Raw genomic sequence first — 19,646 nt, forward strand, 5'->3', positions numbered from 1 at the left:
AAGTACATATGCTAAATCCACCCACGTAGTTTGTGCCTACTGTTTTGTATGGTTGACTGAGTATGAGAAAATAGTGCATGTTCTTTTGAAAACGTCATGTACACGCATTATTTTCTTCCCCCTTACAAAACACACCCAAAGGAACACCCCTTTTTTAAAATTCAGCTAAAAGTACATGCATTTTGAGCCCCCGCGTGTACTTTCTTGCCACTCTGAGGAAGGCAATTTGTAAACAGACCCATTTATCCAGCAAAGGAATGGAGGAGAAGACTAGTGGTTGAGGCAGTGGGCTGAGAACCAGGGAGGCTGGGGTTCGGATCCCACCGCTGCTCTTTGTGACCTTGGCAAGTCACCTCACTCTCCATTACCTCAGCTCCAAACTTAGGGGGCCTATTTACTAAGGTTTTTTGCTGATTGTGTGTCTACGGGAAATATGCTTAGTAAATAGGGCCCTTGGGGTATAAGCCCTCTGGTGATGGGAAACTACACATGGTACCTGCATGTAGTTCACCCTGAGCTACCACTGAAAAGAAGTGAGCTAAATCCAAAGAAACAATAAATAGATAGTAAAATTGCCCTCTTAATGATAGAGTTTACTTCCTTATTTCATCCTATCAGTAAGCGGCAGAAAGGGTCAGTATTCCCAGGCAAAATGAGTCAATGCCTTTGTTTGCTGTGTACATTCTGGTTTCTAAGGTCTAGCTCAGTTTGACATTGTGACATCTTCAGGTTTCATCAGAGGGAAGAAAACTGTGGTGGTTCATTGTGATTTCATGGAATCTTCATGATTACCATGGGAATGGAAATCAACAAATATATTTAAAACAAACCTGGAGCTTATAGGCATTTCTTAAACAGAGAGCATATAGTTACAGGTGACTACAGTAACTGGTAGAAAACATATCAAGATCCAGTATTACCTCTTTCAGTTGATGCCCCTCCCCTCTGCAGTATGGCAGGTACTGAACAAGTAACCTTTTGTGCTCTGCTGTCCCTTTGCTATCCTTCTAGTAACAGCCTCATATCTAATCATATAGAATCTCCCTAAGAGGAATCTGTGAGAGCGTCCATCCAAGAATCAGGTGTGACCCTGTACCCACTACTCTTATGACTGTGATATTTTCGGATTCCAGTTTGTGGGTGGGGCCTCAAGCTTCATTTTGAGGGATACTTGAATTATCTTCAATGATTTCTGGTTGCCTAGTGGAGCCCAGAAGCTATCACTATGTTCTATTTGTTTCTGTCTCATGCAGATCAATTTCTACATTTATTTACAACAGAAGCTCCAAAAACCAGCAGCTCAAGTGCAGTGACCACAACTTCCCCTATGCTTCTGCAGTCTCCATGGGAGCTGACCCTTTTGAACAGAAGAACTGGAGCATATACTTACAGATCAGAGGAGATGTCTCTTCTGCATGGGACATCGGGAAATCATGCACAATTACAGCAATCTCCTAGTGCCTATATAAGCTACCCTACTTTCTGTGGAGGGGAATCCAAAAACACCATCACCAGTAATGCCGGTAGGAAATATAAGAAGTTCCAAGCTGTTCCAATTCCCTGTCTGTATGTAGCACAATGTGATACATCTCAGTCTGATAGAGCTGCGACTGCCAGTCCAATAGGTAATTTCTGCAGACCATCCCAATCCTCCAACAGCCTGCACATGCTACAAGTGCAGCCACAGAATGTGATACCGATATGGGGTCCATACACCCAAGGACTAGAACAACAGGTTCCTCTCAGTGATGGAACATCTATCTATATCTATGACTATCCAATCCTAGCACAGTTACCATCTACCAAAATAGGCCACCTCATCCAGCTGGACAGCACCTATTCCAATGTGGACAGCAGGGGGAACACCAACACTGGGTATGTTGCTTCTCAGACAAGACCAGTTCTGGTTCTGAAAGAGATCTACCCAACAAGCAGTCAGAAATCTACAGTACCTCTTCTGGCAAGTTATTCTGTGTCCACACAAAGAGGAGGAGGATGGTGTGCCCATGAACAAGGGAGTGGAACAAGGGTTCCTGGTGAGTTCAGGGTAGGGAGAGGATAAGCATGGCTGGCAAGCCCTTCTTTCTGTATGTATAGTAGGAAAGAATGACAGAAGCAAGATGAGCACAGAGCACACAGAAGAGACATTTGTAAAGGGAATTGTTGTAGGATTGCAAAATCTCCAATACTTATATATCTACTTTCAGGATGCATAGAAGTTTTCAGTGCTGTTATTCGCTTCTGAATCAATTGGGTTTTGTGTTATTGCATACTCAGGAGCAGTAGTTTGGTAGTTTTTCATACAGCAATTTCTCCCCAAGAATGATCAATATGAGTCCTCCCTTCATATGTTGCTGTTATATTTACTCTGCAAATAGAACCACCAGAAGCAGAGAAATGTAAAACTAATGATATTTTCCTTTTCTCTTTTCAGATTCACTCAGACCCTGCATAATTTCTGGATCATCAAATAAATTCTCTTTTTTCATTGCCTATCATGCAGTTCCTTTCATTCCTTTTTGGATGATCTAATTTACATTGTGCAATCTTATCTTTGTTTTTTTATTTTGAATTCTCTATATTTTTGTTCTTACTTCTGGGTTCATTCTCTGAGATTCTTTCTAATGTTCTTCCTTTTTCTTATTCTTTTTCAGTGCTGCAGACCTCATATGCAAGCCAACATGATCCTCACGCACATTTCATTCACCAAGCCTTGAGTGTGACTGATACCAGAAGTGACGCCTCTATTTTGCATGCCTCTCTTCATGAAGACCTCCCCGTTCAGTCTTTGATTCCCCCACTACATCAGGTAACAGAGAGACAAGACTACTCGTCTCCTACCCAGCTTGCAGCTCTTCACTCCGGGGACAAGATGGAACTTTCTGCTCCTGAGAGCAAGGAGCAAAGTGAAGACGCGATAAATACAACAGAAGGAAGGAAATCTGTTCAGGACATAAGCTCATCTCAAGACTCTCATCCATCAAAGGAGCCGTCATTGTTAACCTTAGATATTTCTGAGATTCATCAGCTGTTAACCTGCACTACCCCTTTTTGCTCCAGTAACTGTTATATACCACTAAGAGACCTAAGTGAATCCCAGCAGGTAGAAGGGTGCAACTCTGCCAAAGAGGGACTCGAAAAAGGCACCGAAATTTTACATGACATTGCAGGGGTCTTGATAAATGTTAACGGGAGGGAGAAAACCAGGCCAGCATCTAAGAATCCATCTCCATCGCCATCATCTCGTCCTCTACCGCCACCATTACTGTCACTTCCACCACCAATGAAAATGATTAATCCTGCAATATGGAAAGTCAAATATTCAAGGGACACTACTCCACCATGGGAAAAGCTGGTATATACCACACAGTCAGGAGAGAAAATGACATATCCTATTCATCCAGGACAGAAAGTGGCATATCCTATTCAGCTAGGAGAGAATATAGCATTTCCAGTTCAGCTAAGGGAGAACAGGGTATATCCCATTCAGCTAGATAATAAGATAGTATATCCCATCCATTTAGAGGAAGAAATGGCAAATCTCACACAGATAAGTAAGAAAATAGCTTGTCCTACACAGTCATTGGAGAAGATAAAATGTCCCATAGAGACAACCACAAAGGAAATGGACCAGCTGAAATGTCTTACACCGCTAGAAGAGAAGTTGGTGAACTCTGCTCAAGCAGAACAAAAGTTGAAATATCCTAGAAACACCTCTTCTCGAGAGGCTCTTCATTCATCAAGTACATCGGACATGATAGATTCTGGGGAAAAGGAAGAAAAAAACATACTTGAGACACTGGTATCATCTCATGCAATCTCTAAATCTAAGATTCTTGACATAGAGGAATCCAGTGGCCTTAAAATAGGGAAAAGTCCAAAGAAAGCTAAGCAGATTGCTACTTCACTTGACCACAACCCTAAACATCTTGCAAAAAAAATTGTGTGTGATGCTAAAGCTGTAGGAAGAGTGATGGATATCAAGAATACCAGTGTGTCTGCAACTCTTAAGAATGAATCTGGGGTAGATGTTATCCTGGAGCAAGCCTGCAATAGCAACAAATGGAAAAAGAGTGGCATCAATGATCAACACGCTATAAAAATAAAGGAAGAGAACAGTTGTTCTGGAATAAAAGAACCAGCAGAAATAACAGATTCTGATAACAAAGAACCTGAGAAAAGCGCTGCCTGTATTCAACCAAAGATGGAAGAGAAACCATCCACAATCTTGGGTAAACAGAAAAAAGTGGTTCAAGATCAAGAGCCTGAAGTATTTAAAATGCCTCAGAGTCACCTAAGCCTACATATGTTTGAATCTGTCCAGGTTTTTCATAGGCTAGGAAAGAAAAGTGATTCCAGAGGAGATGCATCTCTCTCTGGAGCTCCTACAGCTAGGAATCCCACCAAAGATCCCCCAGGAACTACTTTATCTCAAAAGACAAAGGCTGCAGATAGGCCACTAATGGGCATACAGAAAGATTTGCTGTTCTTTGAAGAACCTAAGTCTGCTTCTCAACAAATGTCATCTAGTGCCAAGAAAATGAAAGTGGAGATCTCCAGGAAAGAGGGCAGTTGTGTGGAGAGCATGAGGTTAAGCGCATGGGTAAAGCTTGGGCAGGAGCTAAGGAAGGAGAATGTGAACAGAGTGTCTGGCATCAATCTATCTAACGAAAGACCAGGAGGAGAACGTCAAGGCCCTAAAGCCTTCTCTCTCTCATCAAATCTCAGAACACCTGTCACTCATAGCTTTGAAACAAACCAGAATCCAAACATATCTCAGCACCCTGCTCTGAACCTCCATCTACCCGCATCTCATCGTTCAGGTCACAACTACAATCTGCCCATTCCATACCACCATGTTCCGAATCACCAGCTTGCCTCATATAGTCAAGAGCCAATCAGATCTCCCCAAGGTTTTATCTCTAGGATCCAACGTTCAGGAAACAGAACCCTACTAAATTCTTCCTTCCATCACTGTCCCCTTGAGGAACTGGAGGTATCTGTACCCATTCCTGCAGAGCACAGAAAGGAGAGAGAAACAATGAAGAGGAAAGCTCAGTTGCAGAGAGAGATTTCTTGCCAGTACACCTCTATGGGGAAGTTACAATTCTTTGTGCAGAGGGAAAAAGATCATGAGATCTCTAGATGTTATGGCTATCCTGAGTACCTGTTATATATTACCAAAAACTATCTGGAAACAGACTAACTTCTATCTCCTCTCCAGTACCATTTTCTGTACAGTTTTTTTTTTATATCTGTAAAAACATTAAATATATCTCTATTTGATTTTATTTTTTTACCTAGATTATATTTATTAGAAGGGGTTGATAGGGATGGTTTGCTTATTACCACATCCCACCTCTTAGAAGCCCATAACAAAAACCTTAAACAAAAATATCATCAGTCTGGAGGTGAGGGAAGTGATCTGCTGTGACTCGGCGTATACTGTATGGGTGTATGAGGGAGTGGCTAGATGGCTAGGAGTGTTCGTGAGAAGGAGAGGCAGCGGGGACAGGCATGTCAAGTGGTTGGAATAGAGCCTGGCGCATTCTCCACATTGTATTTTTATTCTGTGTTACTATTTATGTAGCGCTATCAGTGTGCACATTATTGTAATCATGATTACACAGTCTCTTGTTTCCAAGAACAAGGGTTGAGCACCGGTGTATTCAGTAACTTGCACAGAGTCACAGAGTGATTAAAGCCTTGGAGGTCAATATGGAGTATGCCGGGGAGTGGGAGAGTTTCCTGGGTCACTTTTGGACAGTGTTTTCCTCGGACCAAACTTACCCGGTTAGATTCATCTGACCAGTGCTGAATATCGGCACTAGCCAGATAAACTGTAGCCATGCCCCTGGACTGCCACCACCCTGCCTCTTTTTTACACCTGGTTAAATCTTATCTGGATAATAACTAACTCAGCGAAAAATGATTCCGCTTGACGGAATGGGAGATTCAAAACCTGGGGATTGTCCGGACGACACAAAAGGTTACCCGAACAAACCCTTTGAATATCAACCTTTTGGTCTCTAGGCTGGCCTTGTGATTCCATAGCTAGTGCTGGGCCTTTTGGGGCTGGGGATGCTATGGAGACAGTGTTGAAAGCACCTAGGAGGAGGGCATCTTGGGCATTGCCTAACAGCGACATTTAGTGGCCAGACCTAGGGTCCATAGCTGGGCTCTGGAGGGGAGCAGTGGTTCGTGGTCCCTCGCCAAGCTCTGTCGCTTTGATGACTGTGCTAAAAAATAGAGCGGAAGCCTCAGTTAAATGCGAATAAAGGTTTATGGCCCAATGGAGGTCACTTCTGAATGAGCTGGAAGCCCATAGGTGCAGAAGGAAACTGCCTGAGCAAAATAAAATAACCCTGAGTCCCTATAGATTTCACAACTCTTTGCTCTAGGGCTACATGATTTTATGTTAGGAAAGTAGAAGTAAGAAGAAACGGACTTCAGTATAAGGAAGGACACAGAAATGATCATTCAGTAAGTACAAGCGATCTCAGAAAGGGAAGGACAACTTCTGGAAAAGTCGAAACCGGAAAGATAGTCAGGATGGCAAAGGAGAAGCAAGCAGGAGAAAAGACAGACCAGGTGGTAAAGCCCAGGGCACAATGCTTTCTTTCAGGTACGTCAGTGAAAAGAGGAAGGGCCAGAGGTGAGATTGCACGACGGAGAGAAAAGAAGGATGATGACTGGGAATGCCAAACAAATCATTTTTGTTCAGCGTTGACAGAGGAAGGACTCAGGAAGGGCTACAGATAGTGAGAAGGGGTTCGTCTGGTAGTGGGGTAGAGGTCATGCCAGTTGCAAAATAGAGAGTTTGCATGGACCTAGGGTGATCCTGCCACCTCAGGACGACACAGGAGCCCCCTGCCAATCCCAATCCCAAGATTGTCGGGTGATCCCCTGTGCACAATGGGGGAACTGCAGGGTAACCTGAGTAATAGTTAATCCCAGGCTGCCAAAGCAGCTCTTGCAGGTAGAGAGGAAGGGCGAGGATTAATAACGAATGCATGCAGGAGAAGGGTGGGGCGTGCGTATCTATCTCAAGGACCAGACACTGAAATAAAGACAACACAATATTCTCTCACTCTGCCTAATGCTGGAGGAATGAAATGGGTTAAGAGAAAGAAGGAAGAACTCAAATACTGGGTCCATGATGGGGGTTTGTTTTTTATTTTTTTTTGCTTCTTGCTCACCTCCCAGTTTTCAGCAATACTATTAACAGTATTTTTCTTTCTACAGGTAACAATGTAGACTCTGACCTAGATAGCAGGTAAGTAAACACTTTTCAGGCCACTCTAATCCCCACATATATGTACCCTTTACGCATGCATTACCTTTATTCCTCCTGTTTTCCAGGGACCTCCAAAAACGGTGCACCGAATCAGATAAATATTGCACCCAAAACCTTTTCAAACCTTAACTGAATTTACCGTCCATGAGTCCTGATTCTTTTCCCTGAATCTGCAGCTGATTCTCGCAGGCTTTCACAGTGGTTTTGCGGGTAAAATAAACACGCACACACATCTGTAGCATGTCTGCACATATGTAGCATTTTCAAAAGCCGACGAGAACATGCATGCAAATCTATCGTGCGAAACAGCACACACCAAACAGGCATGGTTAGCAAGTGCATGTATATTTCCATACTTTGAATGACGTTTTCAAACTATCTCATTTCCCTTCGGTTTTGAGGGCATTAGATTACACGCATATATGGCAATCCAGCTGGGAGTGAAGACAGTTTCCACAGTCACAAAGGCTTCCCCTCCCTTAACAGGTGGTCTGCAATGCCACCATACTTATAAAAAAGAGGTGCCTAGGTTTCTAGGCCCCTGCCATGACACCTACATCCTGTCCCAGGCATTGGCGACTGCTTTCAGGATAGCCGCATCACTGGGGGGATGGCTTCCAGGTATGTACCCTGTTCACACTGCTGCTTTTCGAAAAACTAACCCTTGCCCTTTTCTCTCCCTCTCTTTCCAGAGGCTCTTGCAGCTCAGCCATAGCTAGGTTCTGCCACACAGCAGAATGCATGATGCTCCAACCCCCATACACTCACTTCCACTGCCTCCCCTCCCGCCTCCCCCCCCCCCACCCCTCAGCTGGCTCATGGTCTCCCTAGCACTGTCTGAGAGAGGGTCTCACACAAATGCTGCCACTAGGTCCAGATGCAAGAGTATTTGGGACCCTAGGCAAAGCTCCGGTCATGCACCTCCCACACCCAGCTTACCTATCGGTGGCAGTTTCAGTACAGAGCTGCCTTTTCTGGCAATATTGGCTTTCCCCCTCTGGGCCTTGTGCTGGTGGGATTTTGCTGGCCCCCCAAATTTTGGCGCGCTAGGTAACCGCCTAGTTTGCCTAATGGAAACACCGGCCCGAGCTACAACTAGGCCCACAGGGCAGTGGAAATGAAGTATAAAAAGGGAGGATGCTGGGAACCAGAAGCTAGTTAGTGGTGAGCAATTTAATGAAATTGCTGCTAAAATGGAGGATCCAATGGATTGCAAGATCCAAGGCAGCATGGTTTTTACCAGATATAGGCCTTTTCAAGTGAATCTGATCAGTTTCTTTGATTGGATGACCAGTCAGTTGGATCACAAGAGAACACTAGATGTAGAGTTTTAGTAAGGCCATTGACACAGATCCACATAGGCGATATAAATGAACTGAGCTCCCTTGCTGTGGGCCCTAAAGTGACTGGCTGGGTAAGAAACCAGTTGAGTGGGAGGCAACAAAGGGTTAAGTGGTAAATGGAGTTCACTCCGAGGAGAGAGGCATTGCTAGCAGTTTGCCACAGGAATCATTCTTTGGACTGGCTCTTTTCAACATTTTCATAAGCGACATTGCAGAAGATTTGTCTATTTGCGGATGATGCCAAAATCTATGACAGGGTAAACAGCCAGGAAAGTGTGGAAAACATGAGGAGAGGTCTATCGAAGCTTGAGGAATGGTCTAGATTCTGGTAGCTAAGAATTAATGCTAAAAAAAAATGCAGAGCCATGCATTTGGGCTGCTTAAACCCAAGGGAGTGGTAAGATATAGAGGGTAAAATTCTTCTAAGCACAAAAGAAGCGTGGGATCTGGAAATGATCCCATCAGATGATCTTAAGATGGCCAAGTAGGTGGACAAAAGCCAGAAGGATGGTCAGAAGTAAAAAAGGAGGTGATGCTGCCCTGTGTAAGTCCCTGGTAAGATCTCCTTTGGAATACTGTGTACAGCTCTGGAGACGTCACCTTCAAAAGGAGATAAACAGGATGGAGTCAGTCAGTGATCTAAAGCATATGGGGACAGACTTAAAGATCTAAACATGTATTCCTCTTGAGGAAAGGTGGGCTAGGGGAGATGTGAAAGACATTTAACCTCCATGTAGAAGAGGCAGGCCTCTTTGAAAGGAAAGAGGCTCTAGAACAAGTGTCATGGGATGGAGGGTGAAGGGGAGTAGACGAAGGAAATATTTCTTTACATTGAGGGTAGTAGATGCATGTAAGAGCCTCCCCTTAGAGGTGGTGGAGACAAGGACAGTATCTGAATTCCAGGAAGTATTGCCCAAGTACAGAAGATCTCTGAGGGAGTGGTAGGGATAGTAAAACTGAATAGTTGGTGTGCATGGGCAGATTAGGTAAACCATATGGTCTTTTTCTGCCATTAGGTTTCTATATTTAGGCTTTCACTAGTGCCTGGTGAGATGCGGAGGATGTCTCCTCTACAGCCTTCATAAGGCCTGTGGCATCTTTCTTGCCTGCTATATGCTCCATAACCTAGCCAAAACCTGTGGCCTGAGGGAGGACAGGGAGGTGGAGGTGAAGCCGAAATGGCAGATACAACATCATGTCCACGCTGAGGCTGTCATCCAAAGGAATATGTTGGTACACAGACACTTTTAAGGTGAGTGAGTTGAAGCCCCCCCCTACCCAAAACAAAACAAAAAACAAATACAGAGCCCTGGGGCCTGATTTCCTCTCCACCCCCCCTATCAACAAATAGTAAAGAGACCAGCGCGGCCTTACAGCCCCCACTCCACAGCACCTCCTATACAGGTAAAATTCTCCTTTCCCCCTTCTGTTGTCCCCCCCCCCTCTTCCCAGATTTAAAGGGATTGTGGCAGGCCCTCTCACCCCCACCCCACCATCACAATAAGAGGCTTTGCAGTCCCCCCTCTCCGTACCCTTCCTCCATGTCCCCAAACCTGTAAAAGCCCTTCCGGGAGCAGGTCCGAACTTACCCGCTTCCGTCAATGTCCAGCATGGCCTCTGTGCGTAACCTGCACCCTGTTCATGCTTCCATTAGATGGATAAGCTTGTGAGTTATCCATCCGTGAAAGACTGCTGAATACTGAACGCCTTATGTGTAAGCTCTTCTCTTTGGAACTCCTGGCACAGATCCCCCCGCCGGTGCATTTGACCTCCGGTGATTGTGAGATATCAGACGTTCGCCTTTAATCTTGTTTCTTGCTCCTGCTGTTGGAGCTTCCGCAGCTCAGCATTGGACCCAGCATCCCACGTAGCATCAAGTTTCTTTACCCGGTTGGCCTGGTCCCCTCCCTTTCCGTGTACTAAAGCCTATATGGAGGGGAGAAATCTTTACATTTTCCAGTTTCAACCCCTTTCCGTCCTTAGTTTATTTTAATTATCATCCAGTCAGAGCAGTGCAAATTAAATACTATAAGCTTAAAAACATAACTCCATATGTGATGGGACACCCAGAAAGGCCCTTTGCCACGAGCGTGTGGCCTGGGGAAAGTCTGGTGGTTGGGAGATTTCTTACTTATTCCTGGGGAGTGCAAATGGATGTTGAAGTTCTGATGTTTTTGTAAAACGTTTGAGGACTTGCAATTATTGTGGAAGCCATTAGATGGCAGCAGAAGTAGCAGACAGACATATACGGTATATGTTAATGTCCAAAAGCTTTATGGAGAGAAGATTCCAGATGTAGTTCATTCATGGCTTTTAGAGAGAATGTTACTTTAAGATCCTCCTGACAGGAAGGGAGAGCACTCGCCATGGTCTGGGGTAGGCCGGAGCAGTTGGCTTGGCTGGTGAGCCTGGGGATCCTTCCTTTATAAGGAGAGGGCCCTGCAGGGGGCTTCCCCCTCTCTCTAGGGGAAAGGCCCGTGGTAAAGGGGGAAATGGTTTCTTCCAAGGAACTACCAGGGGACCCGGCCTGGGCTTACCCACAGCCAGGAAAAGGGACTGAGGGGAATCAGCCCTGCTGAAGGGAGAGGGTAAAGGAGCAGATTAGCATGGAGAGAAGCATGCCAGGGAAGTCCAGGGACACATCTGTGGCCCCCTCTTATGATTATGTGATGCTTGGTAAGTTGGAATTTATAGGAGGAGGTAAACAAACTGGTTGAGGATCTTTATTGGTCAACTCTAAAGCTGTGAACACCTGTAGATCATAACCATCTTATCCATTTTGCCAATCCTTTATTATATTATACATAGTTTGTTGGGTACCCCAGACAATAAACTGTTAATTGTTTGGATAATATTGTTTGGGGTGTGTCTTATTTGGGGAGGAATAGAGATCACCAGCATTCGAACAAGTGATAGCGAGGACCCAGGAAAGTATCTACTCTCTTTCTGCCTCTGGATGGGTCCACTACTTGACCACTTTCTTGTTGAGCCCTCTCGGAGAGACTGACCCCTAGCCACAATGATTGCTAGACCCTTTCACATTTAATCTGCCCTGTCCAGAGGGCGGGGGGATTACACATAAAACCAGTAAAAATTGTAGACATTCTAAAATGATATCATTTCTCTTACTGGCCATAACATACTTCTACATCTACTCCACTCTAGCCACTTTTCCCATTACAGTGAGCTGCCTTGGTGATTGTACTTCCAGAGGTGCCTCCATGGTGTGCAGATTCCTGTGGACTGAGTCTCCTGATGTCCCCCTGTGAAACTGGGTTTGAAAGCTGGGGCTGCTATTTTGCCAGTGTGCCCGCCAAAACAGAACTGGAAACAGTATCTGCATGAAAGTGTATACACACACACATAAAAGCAAGAAGTACATGCAGACTTTTCCATGTAAGAACATAAGAACATGCCATACTGGGTAGACCAAGGGTCCATCAAGCCCAGCATCCTGTTTCCAACAGAGGCCAAACCAGGCCACAAGAACCTGGCAATTACCAAAAAAACTAAGTCTATTCCATGTTACTGTTGCTAGTAATAGCAGTGGCTATTTTCTAAGTCAACTTAATTAATAGCAGGTAATGGACTTCTCCTCCAAGAACTTATCCAATCCTTTTTTAAACCCAGCTATACTAACTGCACTAACCACATCCTCTGGCAACAAATTCCAGAGTTTAATTGTGCGTTGAGTGAAAAAGAACTTTCTCCGATTAGTTTTAAATATGCCACATGCTAACTTCATGGAGTGCCCCCTAGTCTTTCTATTATCCGAAAGAGTAAATAACCGGTTCACATCTACCCGTTCTAGACCTCTCATGATTTTAAACACCTCTATCATATCCCCCCTCAGCCGTCTCTTCTCCAAGCTGAAAAGTCCTAACCTCTTTAGTCTTTCCTCATAGGGGAGCTGTTCCATTCCCCTTATCATTTTGGTAGCCCTTCTCTGTACCTTCTCCATCGTAACTATATCTTTTTTTAGATGCGGCAACCAGAATTGTACACAGTATTCAAGGTGCGGTCTCACCATGGAGCGATACAGAGGCATTATGACATTTTCTGTTTTATTCACCATTCCCTTTCTAATAATTCACAACATTCTGTTTGCTTTTTTGACTGCCGCAGCACACTGAACCGACACCTAGATCTCTTTCTTGGGTTGTAGCACCTAATATGGAACCTAACATTGTGTAACTATAGCATGGGTTATTTTTCCTTATATGCATTAACTTGCACTTATCGACATTAAATTTAATCTGCCATTTTGATGCCCAATTTTCCAGTTTCACAAGGTCTTCCTGCAATTTATCATAATCTGCTTGTGATTTAACTACTCTGAACAATTTTGTATCATCTGCAAATTTGATTATCTCACTTGTCGTATTTCTTTCCAGATCATTTATAAATATTATTGAAAAGTAAGGGTCCCAAAACAGATCCCTGAGGCACTCCACTGCCCACTCCCTTCCACTGAGAAAATTGTCCATTTAATCCTACTCTCTGTTTCCTGTCTTTTAGCCAGTTTGCAATCCACAAAAGGACATCGCCACCTATCCCATGACTTTTATGTTTCCTAGAAGCCTCTCATGAGGAACTTTGTCAATCGCCTTCTGAAAATCCAAGTATACTACAACTACCGGTTCACCTTTATCCACATGCTTATTAACTCCTTCAAAAAAGTGAAGCAGATTTGTGAGGCAAGACTTGCCTTGGGTAAAGCCATGCTGACTTTGTTCCATTAAACCATGTCTTTCTATATGTTCTGTGATTTTGATGTTTAGAACACTTTCCACTATTTTTCCTGGCACTGAAGTCAGGCTAACCGGTCTGTAGTTTCCTGGATGGCCCTGGAGCCCTTTTTAAATATTGGGGTTACATTTGCTATCCTCCAGTCTTCAGGTACAATGGATGATTTTAATGATAGGTTACAAAGTTTTACTAATAGGTCTGAAATTTCATTTTTTAGTTCCTTCAGAACTCTGGGAGGTATGCCATCCGGTCCAGGTGATTTACTACTCTTCAGTTTGTCAATCAGGTCTACCACATCTTCTAGGTTAACCGTGATTTGATTCAGTCCATCTGAATCATTACCCATGAAAACCTTCCCCAGTATGGGCACCTCCCCAACATCCTCTTCAGTAAACACCGAAGCAAAGAAATAATTTAATCTTTCCGTGATGGCCTTATCTTCTCTAAGTGCCCCTTTAACCCCTCGATCATCTAACGGTCCAACTGACTCCCTCACAGGCTTTCTGCTTCGGATATATTTTAAAAGGTTTTTACTGTGAGTTTTTGCCTCTACGGTCAATTTCTTTTCAAATTCTCTCTTAGCCTTTATGCCGTTTATGCATTATCCTATTTTCTTCTGTTGGATCCTTCTTCCAATTTTTGAATGAAGATCTTTTGGATAAAATAGCTTCTTTCACCTCCCCTTTTATCCATGCCAGTAATCGTTTTGCCTTCTTTCCACCTTTCTTAATGTGTGGAATACATCTGGACTGTGCTTCTAGAATGGAATTTTTTAACAATGACCACGCCTCTTGCACATTTTTTACTTTTGTAGCTGCTCCTTTCAGTTTTTTTCTAACAATTTTTCTCAGTTTATCAAAGTTTCCCTTTTGAAAGTTTAGCACGAGAGCCTTGGATTTGCACACTGTTCCTCTTCCAGTCATTAATTCAAATTTGATCATATTATGATCACTATTGCCAAGCGGCCCCACCACCGTTACCTCTCTCACCAAGTCCTGTGCTCCACTGAGAATTAGATCTAAAATTGCTCCCTCTCTCGTCGGTTCCTGAACCAATTGCTCCATAAAGCTATCATTTATTCCATCCAGGAACGTTATCTCTCTAGCGTGTCCCGATGATACATTTACCCAGTCAATATTGGGGTAATTGAAGTCTCCCATTATTACCGCACTACCAATTTGGTTAGCTTCCCTAATTTCTCTTAGCATTTCACTGTCCGTCTCACCATCTTGACCAGGTGGACTGTAGTATACTCCCTCCATATGCTCTCATCTTTCTCTCCCTCTTTGTGCCCTCTTGTTTTTCTCCTTCCCAGTACCTTCCTCCTTCTCTATCCTCTCTCCCTCCAGTATCCCCCTTTCACTCTTCTCTCTTTTGTGCCTCCTCTCTCTCCTGTCTTTCCCCTCCTCTATCTTTCTCCTTCCCTCATGGCTCCTCTGTCTTTCCCCTTCTCTGTGATCCCTCCTTCCCTCCATGCTGCATCTCCCTTCCCATGCTCTGCCATGTATAATCTTTCCTTCCCTCTCATGTGACATATTCCTTCCTTCCATACCTCCCTCTGTGACTCTCTCCTCCCCTGTTCTCCCTTATCCCATTCCCTTGCTCCCCATGTGTGCATCTCCCCTTTTGTCTGTGTCTCTCCCCATCCTGTACCTCTGTAATGTCCGTTTCTCCATCTTCCCCTCCCCTGTGCCTGTGTCTCTCTGTGCTGGCTCACTGCAGCCCATCTCTCTAGAGTTGGTCCAACCGTTATTGAGGAAGTGAGTGGGAGCCAGGGGGCTATTGCCGCAGAGATCAGTGCAGCCACTGGGAACTTAGAGCTGTGCCCTGCCTCCCATGGGCAGTTCTATTTTAAGGCAGGGTGAGGGCGGCAAACTTTTGGAAGCAGCAGAGAGTGTCCCCCACTCCAAACAACAAACCTCCTGCAGCAGCCGCTGCTTCACTTTGCCTTTAAATTCTAAAACCACTGGGGTTCCCTCACCCTGTCAGCAGGCGAGTTTGCAGCGCCACAGGATGACATGTTCAGGGGGTTCCGACTCCCCACCAGCTGCAATAGGAAGGTCCTGCAGTGGTGCAGAACAATGATGTGCTGGTGATGCTCCCACTCCCTGCCGACAATAGGAAGACCCCCGGGGCCGAAGAAGAGGCCTTGTGGGGCTGCTGGCATTTCCCCTGTAGCCAGTGGCTGAAAAAAAAAAAGACCCTGCCAGCCACCAGCATTTCCCCTGCAACCGACAGCCAAAGAAGAGGGAGAGGTCCAGAGTGTGTGTGTGTGTGTGTGTGTGTGAGAGAGATAGTGAGAGAGCATGCCAGCTTGTGTGTGCATATGTGTGACAGACCTCCTGTGTAAGAATGAGTGCCTGTATGTCTGAGAGACTGTGTGTGTGAGAGAGAGAGTGCCTAGGTGAGTGTGTGTGTGTGTGTGTGAGAGAGAGAGATAGAGAGCATGCCAGCTTGTGTGTGCGTATGTGTGACAGACTGCCTGTGTAAGAATGAGTGCCTGTATGTCTGAGAGACTGTGTGTGTGAGAGAGAGATTGCCTGGGTGAGTGTGTGTGTGTGCGAGTGCAGGTCCAAAATTCCTCTCTTGATCAGAATGTAGGCAAGAAGGGCAGCCATAATGGTTTACTCAACTTTTGCTGTTGTTTTTGCTGTCTGATTTTGAGTTGGTATGGCTAATGTATGTCTGCTAAACATGGCTGTCAGCACAAGGACATTCTCCATTCTGGTGGAATCAGGCTCTAGCACAGTATAATCGATGGCTAGTATATGAGACATTGATACACTGGAGTGTAACAGACATTCAGTTCTGTTATCAGTAAGCCCTGGGGATCAGTGTCAGTCAGTGAGTGCAGGATGAAGTATGGGGAGGATCCTCCTCCTGTGGGGTCTGGGATGGCCATCCCCCTGGGTAGGATATATGACAGCTCCCCAGCTACAGCTGAGTTTGCTTAAGAGTTCAGACAGAGAGGGGCTTATCTTTTGTTATTTTGCCAAGCCCTGTTCGGTGGTCCTGACCAGGGTTGGGAGGGGGCTTTCCCTTCCAGTTTACTCGCTGGCTGGTCTAGATTATTCCACGCTGGGTTATTTTTTTGGAATTTAAACTTTTAAAGTGGTAGGGGCCTTGGTGAATCTTGTTCAGCTCCTGGGCTCAGGGAACGGGGAACCCTGGGTCTGGGCCTGGGCAGGTTAGGGAAGACCTGGACCCCAATGCCTCGGAGAGGAAGGGGGTGTCAGTGACCTGCTGTAAGGAGTCACCCCGGTGTTGTTCTCAGTTTTGTAAAGATTAAGTTCAAGATCCAGGAGGAAGTTCTGACCGCCCTTCCTTCCTCTCGGGAGCACTGAGAATCCTGCTCCAAGAGATCCCTCTCATCAGGGATTCAAAGAAAAGAACGAGGACTGCACCAGTAACAAGGACAAATCGATACCAACAAAACTGCATGTAAAGGCAAACATTCGAAAGGACACCCAATCGGTGCTTCCAAAGCCCCGGAGGAAGAGAGAGTTTTTCTCTCTGTGCAGACAGCGAAACATTGTATCTTTGCCAGTTGATGGGAAAGTGACTCCCTGCCCACACAGGGAATCTAGTTTTCCAGTCCCTGGAGAGTAGAAGTTTCCCCTGGCTCTGCAGCCGATATTCCTGCACAGATAGAGGAAGGAATTGTACAGAGAGAACACTGCGCTGCCGTGCATCAAGAGCAGTAAAGAAATCAGTTTGGACACTAATACAGTGACGCCAGTCGTTTATTTGGCAATCTCAGCTTACATTGGGACAAACACACATCGGTTACCCCAGGGATCAGATGAAGGGCACACGGGAGCAAACCTTAGCACTTGGGTCCTTGAGAGTCATCTCTCTCCCCACTCGACAAAGGATCCAGGCCCTGGAAGGAAGGGTCAGCGCTCAAGTTAGCCTGGGAAGGTTCTTATCCCCACGAGTACAACAAATGCTTTTATGGCCTCATCTGGTAGCAATTCGCCCCTGGGGTTGGGGTTACAGGAGGAATGCGCATTATTTGGTGAATATGTCCTTTGCAAGAACACATAAGAACATATGAGCATAAGGCTTGTCATACTGGGTCAGACCGAGGGTCCATCAAGCCCAGTATCCTGTTTCCAACAGTGGCCAATCCAAGTCACAAGTACCTGGCAGGATCCTAAGGGGTAAATAGATTCCAAGCTGCTTATCCCAGGGATAAACAGTGGATTTCTACAACTCCACCTTTATAATGGCTTATGGACTTTTCCTCCAGGAATTTGTCCAAACCTTTTTTAAACACAGCTTTCGCCACATCCTTTGGCAGCAAATTACAGATTTTAATTATGCATTGAGTGAAAAATTATTTTCTCTTTTTAGTTTTAAATGTATCACCTACTAACTTTATTGTGTGTCCCCTGGTCTTTGTAGTTTTTGAAAAAGTAAACAACCAATTAACTCGTTTCACTCCACTTATTATTTTATAGACCTCTATCTTATCTCCCTTCAGCCCTTTCTTCTCCAAGCTGAAGAGTCCTAATCTCTTTAGTCTTTCTTCATAGAGGAATTGTTCCGTCCCCTTTATCATTTTGGTTGCTCTTCTCTGTACCTTTTCTAATTCTGCTATATCGTTTTTGAGATGTGGTGACCAGAACAGCGCATTATAATTAAGATGAGGTCGCACCATGAAGTGATACAGAAGCATTATGATATTCTCTGTTTTATTCTCCATTTTTCTTACCTGAGAGACTTGTGAACAGCCTATGGGGCGAAAGCTTCTCTGTGCCAGCGTTACTAGTTTCTGGACCTTGCCAAAACGCTGAAGATCCAGAGTGGTCTGGCAGCTAGAAAACTTGGTGGGAGCCAGGTCCCGGGTACGCCACACCATTCTGAGGCCTATGCTCTCCTCTCCACCCAGGTTAAGCCCAGAAGCACTGCACTCCCTACCCCAATACCACAAACCATGGCCAAAACAGTCACCTGAGGCACAGAAAAACAATCTCCCTTTACCTGTGTTGAACTCAGGTGCATGAGCAGTAACCCCACTGGCAGGAGTCTGCTGCCCAGTGGTGTAGACAGAACTGAATTTTGTGTGTGGTTTAAAACTGATTTTCCAACAAAAAGAGGGCAGAATAGAAATGTCAAGGTCAATATTCAAAGCTGGTCATTTAAGTAACTTAGCCTGATATAACTTGTCCAACTAAGTTATGATGTATATTCAGCGGCATGGTGAAGGTGCTGAATATATGCATATATGTGCACACTTAGCTGGATAAATCCACCTAGCTAAACTTAGACCTGTTCTATGGGGCATCTAAACTTAGACGTACCCTTATAGTCTAACTCCGAATATCAATAGTTAAGCATATAAGTTTTATGTCTAACTCTTTCCGCCTCCGATCTGCCCAATGCATGCTCACTTTTTTTTGGGTGTACATTTTAGCTGTATAAGGGACATGTACGGCTAAGCGGTGGCTGCTAAACATATATATAGAAACATAGAAACATAGAAATGACGGTAGAAAAAGACCAAACGGTCCATCCAGTCTGCCCAGCAAGCTTTCACACTTTTTTTTTTCATACTTTTCTGTTACTCTTGTCCCTTTAAATATTTTTTTTGGTTCTATTTCCCTTCCACCCCTGCCATCGTAAATGGCAGTGCTGGAGCTGCATCTAAGTAAAGTATCCAGCTAATTGGTTTGGGGTAATAACCTCCGTAATAAGCAAGCTACTCCCATGCTTGTTTACCCAGCCTGTGCAATTCAATCCTTTGTTTGAATATAAATCCTCTTTTCTTCATCCCCCCTGCTGAATATGATATATTCAGCTGCAACTACTTAGCATAAGTCCCACTTATCCAGTATTGACCTTGCTATTTATATTCATCTTTATTTCATTATCAAGTCATTATTTATTGGTGTTCAATGGACATTTGTTCTGAAAACAGATTGCAGCAATTTCTTATCAACTTCTCAGCATCCAGAAAAATACGTTTAGATTCTCTTTATTTGTGTTTAGCAGTTATTTTTAAAGATGAATCATGAAATATTTCCAGCGCTGAAATCTTTTTGGCTTCTGCTTCTGCTCATTATGCATTCTGAATACTGCTTTAATTTGCATGGCATAGTTTTATAGCTGAGAGATTTTAAGAAAACCAAACAGAAAGATGTCTGAATTAGTTTAAATGTGCAGTATGCAAGTAGTAACCCCATTGTTAGGGCTTCATCCAGACATTCACCTCTCATTACCCTTGGGTGCACACATCCATCTCACAAAAGCAG

General features: G+C 44.5%; 1 protein-coding gene across 2 annotated transcripts; it reads left to right on the forward strand.

Annotated features, from left to right (window-relative positions):
* Positions 1 to 868: 868 nt before the first annotated feature.
* On the forward strand, positions 869 to 5,229 carry LOC115094455. Of its 2 annotated transcripts, XM_029607538.1 has the most exons (3): positions 869 to 959; positions 1,254 to 2,036; positions 2,655 to 5,229. In XM_029607538.1, exons 1-3 carry the CDS (start codon positions 953 to 955, stop codon positions 5,204 to 5,206), a joined length of 3,342 nt encoding a protein of 1,113 aa, XP_029463398.1. In that variant the 5' UTR covers positions 869 to 952; the 3' UTR covers positions 5,207 to 5,229. The 2 variants fall into 2 exon arrangements, with proteins under 2 accessions (XP_029463398.1, XP_029463397.1); XM_029607537.1 differs by having other exon boundaries at positions 906 to 2,036.
* Positions 5,230 to 19,646: the final 14,417 nt, after the last annotated feature.

Source organism: Rhinatrema bivittatum, chromosome 6, assembly GCF_901001135.1.
Source record: "Rhinatrema bivittatum chromosome 6, aRhiBiv1.1, whole genome shotgun sequence".
Lineage (NCBI taxonomy): Eukaryota > Metazoa > Chordata > Amphibia > Gymnophiona > Rhinatrematidae > Rhinatrema > Rhinatrema bivittatum.

Bases quoted from the DNA above. Each gene is read 5' to 3' on its own strand.
- LOC115094455 (XM_029607537.1), top strand. From the start codon at position 1,226: ATGTTCTATTTGTTTCTGTCTCATGCAGATCAATTTCTACATTTATTT. The intron at 2,037-2,654 runs GTGAGTTCAGGG...ATTCTTTTTCAG, and splicing joins GAGTGGAACAAGGGTTCCTG to TGCTGCAGACCTCATATGCA.